Source organism: Manis pentadactyla, chromosome 1, assembly GCF_030020395.1.
Source record: "Manis pentadactyla isolate mManPen7 chromosome 1, mManPen7.hap1, whole genome shotgun sequence".
Lineage (NCBI taxonomy): Eukaryota > Metazoa > Chordata > Mammalia > Pholidota > Manidae > Manis > Manis pentadactyla.
Genome location: NC_080019.1, coordinates 100,825,128 through 100,844,300, shown reverse-complemented (window position 1 = coordinate 100,844,300; position 19,173 = coordinate 100,825,128). Strand labels below are relative to the sequence as shown.

Genomic DNA, 19,173 nt, shown 5'->3' with positions numbered 1-19,173 from the left:
GTAATAATAATAATAATAATAATAATAAACGATACTTGGCAGAAAAGTGGACATGTCCACTTTTCATTCTTAGGCTGCCGTTTTGTGAGAATTTCTGAACTAATTATGTTTAGCATGAGCCAGCGAAACCCTAAACCTCATTCTCGCTCCCCTCCAGCGCCCCACCCCCAGTCTCGATGTACACACCCTCACAACCCCCGAAAGCACTTCTCCACCCCATCACTCCCATCCTCCACCCCAACACACACACACACACACACAAGCACATACACACACACTTACACTTGTGCTTTCAGGACAACGAAACAGAGGATATTTCCCTGGGGAAAGAAATCTTGCCCGGCGAGATCTCCCCATTGGTTGTTTACCCGGAGAAATCTACATGTTTAAGGGGGATGGTGCATCCATAATCAGTCTGTCCCTATAGGATTTGGGTCTTGGCGACCTTTTTGTGACCTCTCCCGCCAGAGGAGGCTGCTGTCACTTTAAAAATTTACTGAAAGAGGAGCCGTCTGGCTTCCGATCACTCTAGGCGGCGGGAGATAGCTCCCTTTCTCCCTCGCCCCGGGTTCTTTCTGGATGGCCGAGCAGATCCTCTTTAAAGAGACAGTTCATGAAATAGAAACCCGGCGGCTGAGCCTGGAGTTGCGAAAGGGGACGATCCCGTGAGGTCTAAGAACCGGGAAGGCGCGGCGGAGGATCTGAAAGGGGGCTAGAGCTCCCCTTGCCTCCCCGGGCCCCCCACCTTTTCAAACTCTCCTCCTCCTGCCTGTCCCCCCCCAACCCCCGCCCTTGGAACTGGGAGAGAGAAGTAGAAGAAGTTTTAGTGGGTTTCAGATAACTTTCATTACACATCGGGCTGATAAGAGCAAGAGAAAGTGAGAAAAGAGGGAGGTGATGTGAACCAGAAGGAATAGCTCGGAGCTCATTTAGGAAGGGGGAAAAAAGCCAAAATACACCAAACGCGGGTCACCCAGACGAAAGGAGACTTCATTTCTGTTCTTAAAAATACACTGTTGGCGGACAATAAATCTGAAACGCGTGGTCCTGGCGAGCCGATCCCAGAGACGGACAAAGTTACCAGAGACCCATTCGGAAATCGAGACGCGAGGTGGTTTTTTTGTTTTTGTTTTTGTTTCTTAATACATCTCCAAATGTGACTCAGGACCGTTTGAAAGGATTGTTCGTGCAGGAAAGCTGGGGGCTGCTGATCATTTTATTTTGTTTTAATTCTTCTGTGATTGCCTTTAATCGCTGAGTTGAGGCCATAGAAATCTTAAGGTAAGAGAACTCACTTTCAAAAAAAAAAAAAAGTCTAGGCGATGTGCACAGTGTGTAACTTGGGACGGTTTCCTGCCCGGGCGCCCCTTCTCCGGCGCCCTTCGCCCCCAGCCGGCCTCCCCAACCTGCCCGCGGTCCCGCGGAGCCGGGCTCCTTATCTACGTCGCTGGGACTGCCGATTTCCTTGTTCCTCCTGCGGAACGGTGCCGTCCGGACGCGTCTCCGGGGTGGGTCGTCCGGCCTTCGGTGGGTCTCGCTGCGGGCTGTCGGCCGCTGTTCCTCGAGCTCTTCTCCTACTTCCCCTCCCTCCGTGTGTCTGTCCGTCGGTATCAGGGACGCAGAAGGTGGGGTTGCCAAAATCTGAATTCCTGGCACCGGCCACGCGTTTTTGGAGCGGCTTTCGGCCGAGTTCCACCTTGCCAAGTAACAGCTTTGCTGTCCAACATCGTGTGCTGCTTCGCGAGAAAGTCACATTCGGACCCTTTGGCTAGGTTGTGGGGATTTTTTTTTTTTCCTTTTGCTATTGGGATTTTGAAAAGGCCTTTCTCTAAAGTCCACCTAAAGGGAAATCTTTTTTTTTTTTAAGCTATCTTTGGAACTTGACAGCTTTTAAAAACACAGTGTGTTAGATGAAATGACGGGATATGTTACTTTATTTTATTCGAGATTTCCTCGATGATTAAGACATTTGGGAGACAAATGCAGTTCTGGTAGCAAATCAAAAGTGAATAATTCACCCATGGGGGAAATGTTTCTGCAGAGGGTTAAGCTTTTGTCTTGGAGCAAGAATATTGAGAGTAAGAAAGTTAATATGTTGGTGAAATATTTGAATGATCATGTAACATATATGTGAAAAGACTTCTTTGGAAATGAACCTGTTTTTAAATTAATTTCACTGTTGACAGTGGCAGTGGCAATAATGTTAACAGGGAATAAAACTACACCTAGAATTTTTATGTGTAGTATATGCAATACTTAACTCCTTGCCCCCGCAAAAGGGAATGCTCACAAGCTGAGGGGATAGATGATTCCTGACTTTAAAAATGGCAAGTTTTCCACGTTTTCTTGCAAATATGAAATGGAACTGGTGTTGTATTTCACTGACTTCACCCTATTTCCTTCATTAAATATTTCTCTAGTGTGTCAGTAGAACTGCTTTTTTTTTTTCCTGGTCATGAAAACAACAAAAGATCAACCAGAAACCAAGAAAACAAACCAAATAAAACAAAACAAGACAAAAAATTCCAACTTCTTACTTTTTTCAAAGGTGTATTGCTATTGTTATTTATGCTTCTTCTAGACATCTAAGGAGGGGGGGAAATCTCAAGTTGCCATTTGAGTTACTCAGCATTGAGGGTTGAAGAAAACAACTTAAAGTTTATAATTTAATAAATAAGAAACTGTTAAAGTCTGTCCTTACTAGAGAGGATATTTAATGTAGATTTTTTGTTGCTGTTAGTGTGAAGAGGTGTCCTTGAAAAATACTTGATTTGTGTGTGTGTGTGTGTGTGTGTGTGTGTGTGCAGTAATTATTGTCCCTATCTTCTGTTTCGATTTTTCTTTTTTAAATTGTGGGTCTACTTATTGCCCTTTAATTGCCTCATGGCCAAAGGCTTATTCATTATGCTCTTGACTAGCGCCCCAGAGCACTGGGCTTCTGACTTGAAGTTTGTGGTGAGTTAATGACTTGAATCTGCAGCTGGGTGATTACCTGAATTCTATGCTAAATTGCTTTTGGTATACATACCCAAGAGTTTAGTTTTGAATTTTATGTAGGTATAGATACAGTAGAGTTCTGTGGGGGTTATTTAATTCATTAATATTTGTTCTAGACTATATTGTTTAGTCTTTGATGGGAAACTTCCTCGAGTCTGCATTAAGTGATTGCCATTAACATTACCAGCCTCTCTAGTTATTCACCATCAGGCCAGCAACTCTGTAGCTTTTAATATTGATGTTTAAAATGTTGCTGCTTATGAATCAGATGCTTCATAAGTACCCAAAACCTTAAAAATGGATGGTTCCCATTTCAATTCTTGTTTAATAAGTGTCCTAGGTAATGATTAATATTTAGCATAGGCCAAATGTAAAATCTCATGAAAAATAACAATATGCCACCATCTATAATAATGACAATTTATTAAAATACTCATATATTTTTGGCTTACTAACAAACTGCTTACTAATTGTACAACTGAGACATGCAGTGGCATGTGCGAAATAAAATGTCAGGTTGCCATATTTGCATGAGGGTTTACCAATCGTTTATTTTCACTTGTTTCTCTTTAGTTTGGTCTGAAGCATCTATTAAGACCAATCTTATTATCTTCTTCAATTAAGTGTATGATTTAATTGTCTAAAGGTAGTGAAATGCAAACTGAAAAGGAATTTCATAATATTTAGCTTGAAGTTTTTTAACTGAGTTAATTTAAAATGCAAAAATGTGAAAGTATGCACTTACATGGGAAGACTATCTGAACCAAAAATGTCGCCTATTTAGTTTATAAGTATCATGTTAATATATGCTGTTCAGTATTATTTTTCATTAAAAAGACACTGCATAAAATTAAGTCAGTAACATTCATTTATACGCAACAAGGACACAGCATCTTTTGAAACCAATCAGTGAGTTTTTGTAAAAATTTACAGTTGCTCCTTTAAAAATGGAGAATATTGCCCCACTTCTAAGATAGCTTACTATTATTGCTCCTTTATTAATATGCCTGCTTTCTGACTTGTTTTCTTTTAAGGATTCCTTTTTGTATATAAGGAATATACATTTGAAAAAAATGTTTTCAAGCAATTAACCATTGTCATGAATTAACTGATATGGAAATTGTTCTCATCTTCTTCTTTCTAGATCTTAGATGAGTTTTGCAATGTGAAGTTCTGCATAGATGCTAGTCAACCAGATGTAGGAAGCTGGCTCAAGTACATCAGGTTCGCTGGCTGTTATGATCAGCACAACCTCGTTGCATGCCAGATAAATGATCAGGTATGTTGTTAAAATTTTCTTGTCTTTCTTTGAGAGCACTAAAGTATCAGTGAAGCCTGAAGAATAAAAATAACAGTGAGCTGCAGGAGACCCTAGTGGCCTGTTTGTTGATATGGTGAAGGGTAATGCACATATAGGTAAGATGCAGAATAAAGTCATTTTCAGTACTACTTTCTTTCAGTACTACTTTTTTGGGTAGTATATTCACTTTGTACTAGTAAACTTCATAAATACTCTAGTTTTCTGAGTGTGATTGAGTGGTTTAAAAACTGAGTGCTATTTTTTGCTGGCTGCTCTTTACCATTTTTTCTTTACCATCATAATAGGGAGACATACAAAGTATTGAGCTAATAAAGAACACTAATTTATGCAGAAATTAGAAGTGATACACTTGAAATATTACATAGATTTTATTTGAAATAGTAAGTTGATATATGTGTATGACCTATGTGTGGACTTACCTGATTATGCATTTTATATTGACTTAACTAATTGTAAGTGAGAAACACTTTTAGATTAATCAAAGTATTTTCTTTTTTTTGTATATGTGAAGTTAAAAAATATCACTGCTGAAAGTTGCTTTATAGAAGCCTATGTAGTGAGTTTAACTTTAATAACTAGGAAATAAGATCATGAAAATATCATGAAACGTATTTTGCACTCAATAAAGTTAGGCTATGAATCTAGTAACTTAGTATGACAATACCTTAAACAACAAGAAGTTCAGCTAGTTCATTTTTGTTTTATAAACATCATTGTGTTAGAATTTAATTATGTTATCATCATTTATTTGTTTTAACCCAATAGTTGCCTAAATCAAATATGTTTCAAAGACCATATTAAAATGGTTGCTTGACAAATCTACTATGAAAATCACCACCAAGAAAAAGAAAAGTTTAAATTAGATGTTTCCAATTGGAAACTGTTAAGTAATGCTAGCATCATATGGTCTAAGACTCTATTTCAATCATTGTTATGAGATAATTCCTTGGCATTTTACCAGCTACCAGATAATTTTTACTGACTAAACTGTATGAGAAGTAGTAAATTGTACAATTAAGCTTAAATAAGAATCATTTAAAAACCTTCAGCATATATTAAAAACAACAAACCAATCATTGTTTTTTCTTCTGCTGTAAGAAAACAAGAGACATTATTGACAAAGGAAAACATTATTAAATTAGCTATTGATTGTGAGCAGAAAATATCCTAACTCCGTCATATGTGTTCTTGTCACATCAACAGCGAACAGTTTTTAAATACCTATTATTTGTAGATGTGGGATATACATAGGTGTAAATGAGTTCATATTATATTATCTAAGAAAGGAACTAGAGGACCTCAAAAGGCAGCTATAAGTTGAAATAATACAATTATATTGTAATAATTATTTTCTATCCATATTTACTGAAATAGGAGCTATTTCCTTAGATAAAACTGTTGTAGGATTAGTGATAAGATGGTCTAAGAATGGGACTTTTGGCTAATACATTTTTTCCTTTAATATTTATGTTTCTAATATTTTGTAATAAATATATTCTTATCATTGGGAATCTTGATTGCATTAAAAAAGGGGAACTGTTTTGCTGTCCCTAACTATGAATTTGATTGCTTATTAGAGTAGGCACTTTATGATTTTTAACATAGAAACTTCTGTGGCGCGCATTGTAAAATGCATTGCTTTCAAAAGAAAATACGCTTGTGTCATGCCATAATGAATAACATGTTTACTTCTTCTAACTGAAGAACCAGGGAAAATAGTTAATCAGGAAAAACATAAAAGGCCAAAATTAGATACATACCTAATAAGTACTTGTTTTAGACTTATATATTATGTTGGCAGAAATCTAAGATGGTAACAGAGCGCATATCAAATAACACAGTTGTGAAATTGACATTACATGGTCAAGTAAGTTCACCCATAAACAATGAGAGAGGAAAGTCAGAGGTAAAAGTCAGATTTGTGTGATAGGCATATATGCATACAGTCTCACTTAGCCCAGTTGACAAGACAAAAGAGACCAGACACCCAAATAGTGTATGCATATATTATAAACATACTAGTCTATAAGCTTGTATGCATATTTCTAAAAGCCAATTAAGACTAGCAATTCCAGACAGCTTTGAAATGTGAATGTTGGACTAGGTACAATAATAAAAAAGCTGATTAAAGGGATTCTCTAACTCTATTTTTTAGCTCTTTTTTTCCATGAGGAATAGGAGCTGCCAAATGGTCAATAAGCACAACTCATCACATAATGAACATTCTTATTGTGTGAAATATTTTTTAATGTCCAGACTAAAAGGGAGACCTGGATCAGGAGTAATTATTAAACATTAACATCAACTTGCCTGCACAACACAAAAGCCAATGAAGCACTCTCAAGAAATTGTAAAAAGTGTTTCTCTTTGCTCTGATTCTCAGAGCTCAAGCTTATCAAAATGAAATAAATAGCAAGACAGGTATACATCCTGGACTATAAAAAGGAATAATTTCAAATGAATCTCTCAATTGTGACCTAGTCATTGTAGCAGTTACAGCATCTATAAAAGAAGGGAAAAGATGACCCAGAACAAAAGAGTGTGTAAATTACAGTTTACTTTTGCTGAGGTAGATACTTGAAAAAAATTCTAATATAAAGATTAAGCATAGTCAATTTGGAGCAGTTTTACAAAGAGGTGAAGGAGTTCTGTAAAAGAGAATAAATGTACTTGATAACATGATAAAACAGGTTGATAATTGTGGGACAGTCAAAACATGTATACTGGGTAAAACCCCTATTTGATTTGTTTGGGGGAAAAGAGCACTTAGAATGGATTTTGGTTTCCAAGTGAAGTTGGTAAAAGATGCTACCTGTTTTGTATCATAAAAACAAAGGCCATTCAATTTCCCTAATACCTCTGTACAAGTATTGTATTTGAGTGGATTTTCCTGAGTTTAAATTTTCTGAAACTTTGTTATTTTATTTCATTTTTTCTTTCAGGCCAGAATGAGCTTTATAGCAAGCTTGCTTTCTTGACAGTGCTGCCTAGAAAGCTCAGGTTTATTGTTTTTAGATATCTTTTTCATTTCATGTTTTTGAAATTATTGCATTGATGTTTTTGGAGATAGAAATTCTGAGAACACTGGCATAACTGCTAAACCATAATTTCTAAGTAGCTGCTGCTTCTGACTGATATTTGTATTCCCCCCAAAAATATTGTATTAACTATAGTAATTTATCTTTGTAAAAGAAGGCCACACCAAAGACACGAGTAAGTTGAGACTACAATCATACTGAAATCATAAAATAGAAGATCCATTAAAAATACCCAAGGTTCTTGATCCTTGAAATGATCATTATTTTTTCCCATATTCTTAGTTTCTATACAGTGGTACATAGCTATAGCTCTGTGGCACAGTGTTTCATTGGAAATCTTTACTGAAACAACAGTGCTCCAATGTTTTTACATTTTAATGATCTGAAATTGCCCTGGGTTGCTTTCAGGAGTAAGAACTGGCAGCAAGAGGTAGAGCAGGGCAAGAGCAGAAGCACATTCAGATAACGAGAGCTCTTTCCAGAGCAGGTCCTCAAGAGGAGTGAATATGCAGAGCAAGCATGAGAATGATTCAGTCATTCAAGATTTCTTATTCCTACTCCTGTATCTGGAATCACCCATGGGTTTAATGTCAAGTAGCCTAAACATCTAGATGATTTGTTGAATTTCTTTTTTATTCTTCATATTTTGATGTCCTAGTCTTTGACATCTTGTAGATGTCTTATTTTTACAAACGATTTCGCTCGGTGGATGGAGCATGTTGCTTTAGATTGGTCTCACCCTGATCCTTTTCCTCCATCCTTGGAAAGTTTCCTCCTGCCTCCGCATTTCTATACCCTTCACCTATGCTGAAGGCAAGACAACCCAGAGGCTCCTGTCCATCTCCCATAAGGCCAGCTCTCATCTATGATATGTTCACAAACTTTGCATACTTATGGAACAGCTCTCTGGACCAAAGTTTTCTTCCAACACTTCTTCATGGTGCAATCATATGGTTGTAATCAGACAGGTCACTAAGGCACACTTCATGTAAGTTGACTTTTTAGATTTAAATAAGACCCTCCTTTCCACTCACGATCTGGGTGTGTGCTTTGGAGTAACATTTTATAAATACATATGTATTCTGCCTCATAGGAAGGAGCACAATTTCATTCAACCTCCTGGCTTATCCTAACGTGGTCTGCAAGTAGAATAAAGTTCTCAGAAACAAAAGACATTATTAATCTTGTCATTTACACCAGGTGATAAGTCCTTTCATTTTTAAACAGGCCCTTGACAGCTGGTATTTAGTAAGTAGAATAAGAGAAGTCTGCTGTTCATTCTGAATAAAAAGAAATGTGTCGATAAGAGATTATCTAATGCCTGATGTACATTTTGAAGAAATAAGATATAGAAGAACTAGGGCCCCTCAGAGAATACAAGGTCAGAATTCACTTAGGGGATTCTGCCAGCTCTCTTGTGGTTAATGAACAGCAGCAAGATTCTACAGCATTTTCAGTTGGAACAGGCATTGTTCTCGTTTGTGCTTTACCTTATAAAGTTTTAACTGCTTCCAGGACAATCATGGCTGAATTGGCACACCCTCTTTCCCTCTCCCTAGGTCCACGTCAGTGGTTCTGTCGGACTGCTGTGTCACTAGAACGGTATTATTATTGCAAGCTTATTATGGGCTCAATTATTAAGTTATTTTCTTTGGCTTTTTACTTAAGAAAAAAACTGTGTTTTTCCTGCATCATTCAATTAATGCAGTTGGTGCAAAAAACAGGGAAGATCAGCTCTGTAAAAAGCAAACTGTAATTTGTTAGCCTCTTTCCACTTTTTAAAAATGTTTGCGTCGACTGTCAGGTAATTTGTTAATTTGCTCTTCCTTTACAAGGATTTCTGTCCACATTTTCTATGACCTCTTTTGATGTTAAAATTATTATTGGCTTTGGGCATTTTCTTTGCTTTGCTTTTAAGTCAAGTTCCACTTTTATACCAAAGTTATGTTCTGCTGTTTTAAGATGATTGCCAGCTGGCAAAACCCAGAGACTGGCTTTGCGAACAGTGCCTAAGCTGATTTTGGGGGGATGTTGCCTGGCTGATAAGCTACTTCCTTCACCCAAAGAAGAAACTGTGTCAGACATAGTTTGCCATTTGATATTTACATGATAAAACAAACAGCATCTCGCTGCCCTACCTCACCACCCCAAAAAAGTTTTCTCTCATAACAATGCCCAGGACGTAATGCAGCCTTAACAGTACACAGACTAGAAATTTTATTAAGATTCATAGACTACAGAAATTAATAAAGAAGGTGACCTGAAGTATTATGTGCACATTTTAAGTAAGTAGTGTTTCCATGTGTACACCTTTCATTCAGGAAGATCTCAAAGTCTCACACCCCATACTAGACTCAGATATTTCTGGAATGGTGCCACAAAGTAGTTGTCAGAACACATTATAAACCATCAAGGAGAAAAAAATGGGTTGGTCAAGAAAAGCCTTAAGCCTAGTAAAAAACCCAAAGGTGATCTTTAGCATCCTCATCATGTAATGATGGAACTCTTCCCAAACATTCTGAGACCCTTCAGAATGATCAGTTTTCATAGAATCAGATGAAATGGCCACATCAAAGACAGGTGGCTAATGGATATTTCTTGTGGGGTATGTAGAGATTACCTTAGAGGTTATTTAAAAGGACAACTTGTGAGATTTCCGGGCTAAGTATACTGTAGGCTCCAGGTATAAATGGATCTTTATCGCTTACACTATTTATGCAAACTAGAACCAACAGTCAATTCTCTTTTGTTTCATCCAGTAAATTATACTTGGCTTTCTCTTCATGTTATTAACAAAATTTGCTATTATAAAACCAGTGTAAAAATGTGGGGGAAAACTTACCTTCCAGTAATATTTTTGTCCTGGAAATGGATATATGTTTTCATTTTGGAAGTGGATATAGCAAGAACAGTACCTGATATTTCTCAATTAATATTTTCTAGTTTTCAGGTTGTCACCCTGAAGACAAATTCAGGATACCATCTTTTTGGAGAATCTAAGGATGGTTTGCTCTGGCAAAACTTGGCCATGATAAAGCTTCCATTCTGTTGGACAAATATCTTTACATTCTGTCATCAATCCTTCTGTCCACTGAGGACACTTCTTGTTATCTCTTACTAATTATGCTCAGAATGTATAATAGGGTTTTTCTTCTAGAGGCTAAAGCTTCACATCACTCCTGCTCTACTGAATTGGGGTTTTCCACATTGCTATAGTTAGGTCAGGGGTCCAGACCATGTTTCCTAAAGCCAGCACAAATGCACACATTGTCTTTGTGGACTTGATGTTACCTTCTACAGCACCAAGACTGACAGATGTGTTCATATCTAATGTTGACTTTGTTCAGATACGCAAACTGTCACCTACCTGCCCTCCCATTCACCATCAAAACATTAAATTTCCATTCAGCTTTTCCTAGTCTCCTGACTGGTAAGTTGAATGCAGCTATAGAAAATAAAGCATTCAGAATGAATTTTGGGAGCTGGAAGAGAAAGAAATCAAGTGTCAGCTTTAAAGTGGAAAAACAGCAATGGTCTGAAAAAGTCTCTCAGTACAGATTTTGCAGGGGGTACATTTCTCTATTATTTCAATTATTACAACTTCCGGAATAGGTTGAAGGTCATTTATAATTCACACTTCTGTCGATTTTAGACATGCCAAATGCAGTCTATTAAGCATAAATAAAACTTCAGAGCTTGACCAGAAAAAATAAATGGGGATTCATAACAGTGAGGACTTCATCTTTTTTAGAGTAAATGATGTTTCCTTTTTTTCTTGTTTTTCCCCTTATGCACTGAATTTTTCTTCTGCCTCAATAGTACAAACATAATGCTTGAAATTGATTCAAACATAGCAAACTAGTCAGCAAAGCTGGTCTGACAGATTCTAGATTTTTTTATTTTATAAGATAATAAACAAGAACCCACGTTACTACCATTTATAGATACAAATGGTAGCATCATTGGTTTGATGGAGGATTAGATTGAACACAGGCCTGGACAGTATAAAACAGCATTAGCTTGAAAGTCTTTTATAGCCCATTAACTTTCCTACCAGAATGCTTATAAGAGTTACTCTTTAGTGGCTCTTTAGTGGCTGATATCTTGGACTTACATAACAGAAGACAATGAATTCTTAGTAAAATGTGATTAATTCTAATTACAACTACATGTAACATATATTACATGCAATATTACAGTATATATAATAATTACATATAACAGATGGTATATAATTAGAATTAATCATATGTCATAAACATTCATTTCTATTAATATATAAAATAAGTGATTGCTAATATTTTATGCAAGTTTTAAAACTTCCCCAAAATGTATGGTGTGCCACATTTATATGTCACATAAAAAATATATAACATATCCAAGCACATATACTTATGTATAACATTGTATGAAAATATACCTTTTGGAAGTCTAAAATTTGCTACATTAAATCCATGTTCTTACTGCATTTTATTCCCAGTTTAGCCTTGTGAATATTAACTGAATGGCTGTTCTTTTGGCATTTGGAAATGGTTTCAAGATTTGATTAAAATAAATTAAGTGTACTAATTATGTTTAGAGTAATTCCTATATACATTTTTACAATATTATATTTATGCCTTAAGTTGTGAATTTTATCAGTAGTAATAATAAATAATTTGGAGGATTTCTAGTTTTATTTTCAAAGATGTGGATGATTTAGAATTAAAAAAAAATTCAGAAGTTTTACCAGTGTGCTATTTTAGCAAATTTTAAAAAATAAAATAATACAAAAAAGAGCTATTAAAACATTTGCTATAAATATTTATTCTTATAAATTGAAGAATCCAGAGATTCAGCTATAATATCCATACTTGCAAAGATAGAAATGTTGCCTTTTGGAAAAATGAAGAGTCCAACAAGATTTTGGGAAAACTAATTTTTTTAAATGATAAAATGAAAAGACCACTTCAACTTTCAAAAGTTTCAAATATATGGAGAGTTAGGCCATGTTTATAGCATGTTGTGTTTCTGGAATTTTGTATTCGCTACCAAATAGAAAACTCTAGGGGAGTGAACACAATTTAAAAATATTTATCATGGCTTTTTAAAAAATGGAGTTCCCATATCATCCTATTTCCTTATATTATAGGGCCCTTTTCCTCTTTTCTTTCACCTATATTGGGGTGAATTGTGTTTTTTCCTTTGAATATAGCATTCGGAGAGATACAGAAGAAATAAATACATCAACATCCCTTTTGTATTAATTCAAACTTTTTCTAAGTGTTTGAAACTGTTGAGCCCCTCTTTATACAGTTGAGTTGAATTTGTCACAGAATCCCATTGTTATTTTGGATCCAGATAACTTTTTCCATAAAACTTTCTGATAAGAGAGGAGACCTTTTCCAATATGGAATTTAATAGAGTAATTGATTCCTTCTATTTTTCTCCAACACAAAAACTAGGGAAGATATGTAGTAGTGTCTCTACTTCTGTTGCATAACTCAGATGACATATATGTCACAGGACTACAATATAGCTGCTATTCTCAGAATACACTGATTTTCAAAACATTACAAATATTTTTTTACAAGCATGGTCAAGCACACATATACAAACCCACAGGCAAAACTTCATAAATCACTTGTTATTTATTACATTTTTATTTGCTAAAAGTCCTGTTTTATAACATAAAGGCATAGATGTGATATCCTGTTTTCTGAAAGGTTTGATACCCCCAAGATTTCATTCCATCCTTTCCCCACGTAATTGTTTTGGGCAACAAATTGTCATGACACTTTCATTTAAACTATTCCTCTCACTTCTCAAATGCCTGTTGGTATATTTTATTGCTAGAGTATAAACTAGCTTTGTAGATACATCTCGGGATTCAAGTATTCAAATTATACTTTGGGGCCATTCTAATTATAGTAATAAAACATAACGTTGCCTAAGTCTCTCTAAGATTCTAAGAGATGAGATAGAATGAAAATTCCAAGTGGTAGTAGCACCTTGAAAAAATACCAGCTCTGTAAGGGCGTGGTAGATGGGACTTTGAGGCACATTCTTACTGCTGTATGAGGAAGCATGCCCAGAATTTGCCCTTATTATGTCTGGGGCCCGCCAGTTCTCTTCAAACCTCAGTTTCATGAGCACTTATAAAAATTCACTTAAAATCGAAAAGAACACCCTGAAGTTAAAACCCACTCTGCTTTGCTTTGCCTTGCCTTTCATGGCCTGGAATGTCACCTTTTACCTCCAGTATATAAAGCCAACATCAACACTCTTCCGTGTCTTTTATTTTTTATGCCCTCAATATTCTTCCATGACAATCTGGACACTTAAAGGGAAATTACAGTAGTGATCTATGTTCCGGCAAAAAGAATTGTCTTCATAATATACAGTTACAATGTATCCATCATTTTCTTTTGTTTCTTGGACGGTTCACATTGAATTGAGTAAATCTAAAATGGAATTAAAAGAGACATGATTAATAGAGAACTACAAAGAAATAATGATATCATAATACTTTCGTAAAATGATCTGGCATGTGTGTCTAAGCAGCGTTCCCCAACAGAGACAATCGCACCGTTTTACAGTCTTGCAGGGTATTGTCTCTTTAACCTCACTGTTTCCGAGAAGCCACTGAAAAGTTCTAATATGTCACAATTCAAATGTCAACATGTTGTTGGAAAGGAAACTAATAAGTCAAACCTTTGAGAGATGCCAAAAAAAGAGGTGATTCAAACTGTTGAGAGAAGTCCATTGTTTTCTAAGGGGAAATAGAACTCCAGAATGAAACAAGGTACTTATAATCATTTAACTGGAAGGTTTAGGGAAAAAAGCAAATAACGCACACTATTTAAAAAAAAATCTGTTAACTTTTTGAGCATATCTGTTCCTCTCAGCATACTTCCAAAGAAGGGAAAATGTGAAGGTTTGGGTTAATAAGATACAAACTGCAAATTCAACTGGTCTTCGTAGAAACAGCACATAACAAGGAGTTAATTTTCCTTAAATAGTATGAATTTTATCTTTGAATTGATATAAAGACTCAGGTTATATTATAACATACAGCAACAGTTTATATTTAGCATTATTGTCTATAAACCAGCTTCCCATAGTTAGATGACTATTGCATGAAAAAAAGATTTAATTTTGATAAGAAACATACTCAGAAGAAAATTCTCCCTATTGAGTTATTTTTTTAATTTAGCACAATTTTGTACTCCGGTGTGTTTAATAGAAAAATAAACAACTGGACTTCAGAGCCACCTACTGGAATAAAGAGGCACATACTTAAGTTTAATGTTCTCTGCTTTTCAAAAAATAAACAGATAAATACAATAAAAGTTATGTACCTTTCTGTTGAACTTATAAGACATAAATTTGCTCTACTTTCCTCAGTTTAAAATATCAGAAGGTCCTGGAAGAAACAATAATTACAGCACTGTCTTCTAAAAATATATTCTTCCCATTTCTTAGTAGGGTGCACTAATTTTAATTTGTCTTACGTGAATTTTTCTCCCATTGGCTTGACACTGAGCCAAAATGAATCCCTAGTCTTATTGTCTTTGTTTGTTTTGGTGGTATTCCTGTGTGTGTGTGTATGTTTGTGCATGTGCTTATGAATATAATCAGTCTCATTTTCACCAGTTAATTGTATAACTTTGTTCTTTCTTCCATAACCTCTATCTAGTTATGGAATTGTTGTTTAATAATAAATAATCTTAGAATAGAATTAAAAACTGATAAATTTTTTTGGTAAAATGAATAAGCACCTTAAATATTTTCATGATAAAATGCTTCCTTTGGATTTAATTGACATATGTTAGTTTCAGGTATACAGCATAATGATTCTCTCTCTATATATACATGTGTGTGTATATATATATATATATATATATATATATATATATACACACACACACACACACACACACACACACACATATGTATAGTGAATTAAATGCTTTCATAAATGAAAAAAATCCTTATGGAGAAAATAAACTGGACAACGACTTACCTGAGGTCACAGAGCTGGTTGGGGAAAGGTAGGCAGGTCTTGGAAATTATAGGTCAGGGTTCTTTCCACACTCGACCCACTGCTTTTTATTCAGTCATTAACAGATTTATTAAATCCTTCCTCTTAGCATTTTGTGAGAAAGCAAGAGGAATAAGCACCACTCCTACCACTGAGGTAAATGAATCAGTTAAAGGTGTTCAACCTGCTTCCAAAGAGAGGGTGTCAAGAGCTGGACCCTGAGGGCAGGTTCTAGATCTGGGAGAACCACTTGTGATTGGTAAGCGAGGGACTAAGATTTTAAAAAACAAAATACTCTCCTTTGACTGTAGTCTCTACAGATCTTGCTGTCATGATTCTTAGGTCAAGTGCTTCCAACCTATTACCTTAGAAACACCTCATTGAGAAGGTGCTATTTTTGAGAACGTGCTCAAGGTGGGGGTAATTGTGTCTCTGCCACCCTTAGACTACCACTGGATAACGCAAGACACATTCACTCTGTGAGTATGTGCAGGCTTCACTAGGTGCTGAATTCAGAGAAAGGAAAGTTCTTCGTTAAACATTACATAGGGTGTATGTGACACAGCAAAGCCTTGCACAAGGAAAATTTGGTTTGTAAAGTAGAATTTGGAAAAGATTTGTGGAGTGGCATGAGAGTCACAGGTTTCCATTTGTCATCGGAAGGCTAATTTTCAGTATATAAAACAGGAAGTCACACTTCTTTGGATAAAAATGAAAAGGAATATTTTTGTTAAGATGTGAGAAAATACACAGATACTTAGTATCTCCCTTGATATTTATCTCTTAGTATCTTTCTTATTATTTATTTTCTCTCTTCCTACCCCACCCTTTTCTTGTCTTTTGAAGATATTTTATAGAGTAGTTGCAGACATTCCACCAGGAGAGGAGCTCCTGCTGTTCATGAAGAGTGAAGACTATCCCCATGACACTATGGCGCCGGATATCCATGGTTAGTAGCCCTACACCATTGCCCTCCTCACCCTCATTTGGAAACTGTGAGGAAGCATCTGAAAGGGCCCATCACACTTGGTGGTTGTTAATTTTCTTGGTTAGTCAATGTCAGTTCTAACAAATTCCTTCTCTTGGAGTGGTTGTTTTCTTGGTTTGACATCTGGCTAATACTACTTTGAAGCTAAAGTAAGCAGAGGTCAAAGACATTTTGAGTATTTGGATTGAGATGTTGCATAGTTAAACCTTTTGTCAATTTCTTAGACTATGGTGAGAATCCTTTCACTGTACAAAAGTCATTCCAGGGGACTCAGTTTGGGGCTTTCATAAATCAGGTGGATGTTTCTTCCCGTCTGATGTTCTACTACTGGGAAAAGTGTTTCTCCTTGAATAAAATCCCAGTTGGCATGACCATATGGGAGGGAGGTTGTTGGGATGGGAATTTGGAAGAATGTACAGGGGAGGAAACTTTAGAGCTGGAAGAAATCTTATTTGCTGGAGACCTATTCTAAATCTGATGAAGGGGAAATCAAAAAGAATTATGATGACTAGCTCAGGAAAGATTAAGAGAAAATTCTGCTTTTCTTGAGTTGTGTGATTTGGATGAGAATTGAATACTTTCTTTTTTTTCTTTCCTATGCCTATCCTCTAATATAATATGATTTGGTTCAACATAAGCTAGTGGTGTCTTGAGAGCGTTTTGAAGCTGGGAGGACACTGCGAAGGGTCACACAACCCAAGGTAGCTGAGAGGTGGGGATTTCATCCCCTGCCGTTGCTCTGGCATTCAGAATGGCAGAAGCTTAGCCACTTCTCTCACTCCTGTCAAGGAAGCTACCACTCTTGGCTGGCTCTTTACTTGAATATTTCCTTCGGCTGAGCCGTATTCTGCCTCTTTATGGGTTATACCAGCTGTAATTTGGGGAGCCTTTGGGAAATTGTTTCCTCTTAGAAACCCTGACAAGCAAATGCCTTTAGAAACCAAGGGGTCACAGCTAGCCTGTTAGAATTTGAACTGGATTGGGGCATCTGACCCCGTGGAAAAGGGCTCAGCGATTGCTGCGAGTGCTTAGATGAGAAAAATGGTGATCTGGGCTTTCTCTGGGGCAAGGCACCTTTCATTAGTGTTAGATCCAAAGTGGTGCTCAATTATTTTTGGAAATATAAATGATTTGTTTATTATTCTAAAACGTCTAAGTAGAAATGACTATTATTTTAGGGCTACCATTCATAAATTACTTGTCTTTATAACACTCTTGAGCTCATCAGCTACATTTGGTTTTCATGTAATATGTGGCCTGGAGGTTCTGTTTGTGTTCAGGCTGGTGGCTGGGATCCTAAATGTAGACCTTAAATAAGTGAATAGTGTTAACAGACAGTAGGAAACATTTCCATACCTAGTGAATACCAGTAAGAAACTGATCTGTAGAGCCAGGTGATTTATTTTAGAATACCTCCCTCTTCCCTAAGCCTCTATATCCGAAGTTAACAGAGCCTTCTGAATCTACGTACTAATTTCTTTACCTTTCTGGCCCCCCATTATTGATTTAGTTTAAACGAGCCCAGTATCGTTGTGTGGATTACAGATGACATCCCACCTGACCTCTCCGGTGGCTTCCCGTGCTGCAGTAGGGCTTTCCAGCTTAGTGGGGCCCTCAGTTCCCTCCTCAGCATGGATCTAAAAAGCCTCCAGAGACCTGCTACCCTTCTCTAACTTCATTTCCTGATCTTCTCCTCTATGTACCCTATAAAGCTGTCATACTTTACTATGACTTTGCCTTTCATGAGCCTGCTCTGCTCTTTCTTGCCTTCATCGTGTGTCCATGCTATTCCTGCTGCCAGAACTGTCCTCCTCATTCCACTTTACCTGGCTGATTCTTACTCATTTCAAAGCCTTTTCTGAACCTCTTCCCATGAGATAAGATGGTTTAGGCATGTTTCTCTGGACTCCTTTAGGCCCTATGCATGCATCTTCATAAAATATGTCACACTCTGTCCACATGTGTATCCCCTTTAGTGTTTTATGTATTTGTTTCCTAGCAAAATGTCTAGCAATGGGCAGGTGACTGAAGTATTCACTCAAAAACATTCAGTCAGTGAACAACTGGCTACCAGTCCTGGTAGGTTTATAAAACAGGGATTATGTATCATGTTGCCCTGGGTGTTTTTCAAGATTGGTAGCTGTTTTCAAGCCTTCTGTGATTATGTCTTTGTTGATCTGGCATAGTATGACCTCACAAGTGGAATAAAAGCTATTCAGATAAGAAGAATAGAAACAATATCATCACTGCCTGACACTTTATGACCTTGTTATCTCTAGTCCTCACTATTACCATTTATTTATCTTACTGATTTAAAGTACATTCATGATATGTTTGCCATTTAACAGGGCAATGCCAGTTAGTACTGACCCCAGGGTAGCATAAATTAGCCTTGAAGGATACTAAAAACATCCTGTGTCCCAGTATCAGTAAGGGTGAATGTAATGAAGCATCTAAGTTTACTGATATTAACCAGCCTTAAGCATAGCTCAGATAAGGACTCTGTGTCCTATGAATCCTCCAGATTACATGGCACAATGAGAAAGCATATGAGACAGAGATGGGTTCAAACCCTGGCATAACCACTTAACTCTATAATCCCCGACTGGTTACTGAACTCTGAACTTCAGTATCCTCATCTAAAAATGGGATAAAAATCTGACATACAGCTTCCCATAATCAGGTTAAGGAATATCAATAATCCATGTACAGAGTTGAGGAAATAGATGATGTAAAGTAAGTGGTCATTAGTACTTTCAATATCCTGTGAATATTAAACCCTAGAAGGGTTTAGTCATAAAGTTTT

At 36.5% G+C, this 19,173-nt stretch overlaps 1 protein-coding gene across 10 annotated transcripts in view; it reads left to right on the top strand.

The window, feature by feature from the left end:
• The window catches only part of MECOM (MDS1 and EVI1 complex locus), a 526,926-nt gene that overhangs the window by 465,307 nt on the left and 42,446 nt on the right, over positions 1-19,173 (top strand). For 7 of the 10 annotated variants that reach the window (XM_036898348.2, XM_036898349.2, XM_036898346.2 and 4 more), the window contains exons 3-4: positions 4,142-4,276; positions 16,226-16,328. In XM_036898348.2, coding sequence (XP_036754243.2) covers positions 4,142-4,276; positions 16,226-16,328 — 238 coding nt within the window. Of the gene's footprint in view, positions 1-252; positions 1,282-1,302; positions 1,528-1,988; positions 2,956-4,141; positions 4,277-16,225; positions 16,329-19,173 lie in introns of those variants that run through there. The other 3 variants (XM_036898354.2, XM_036898355.2, XM_036898351.2) reach the window with 3 other exon arrangements.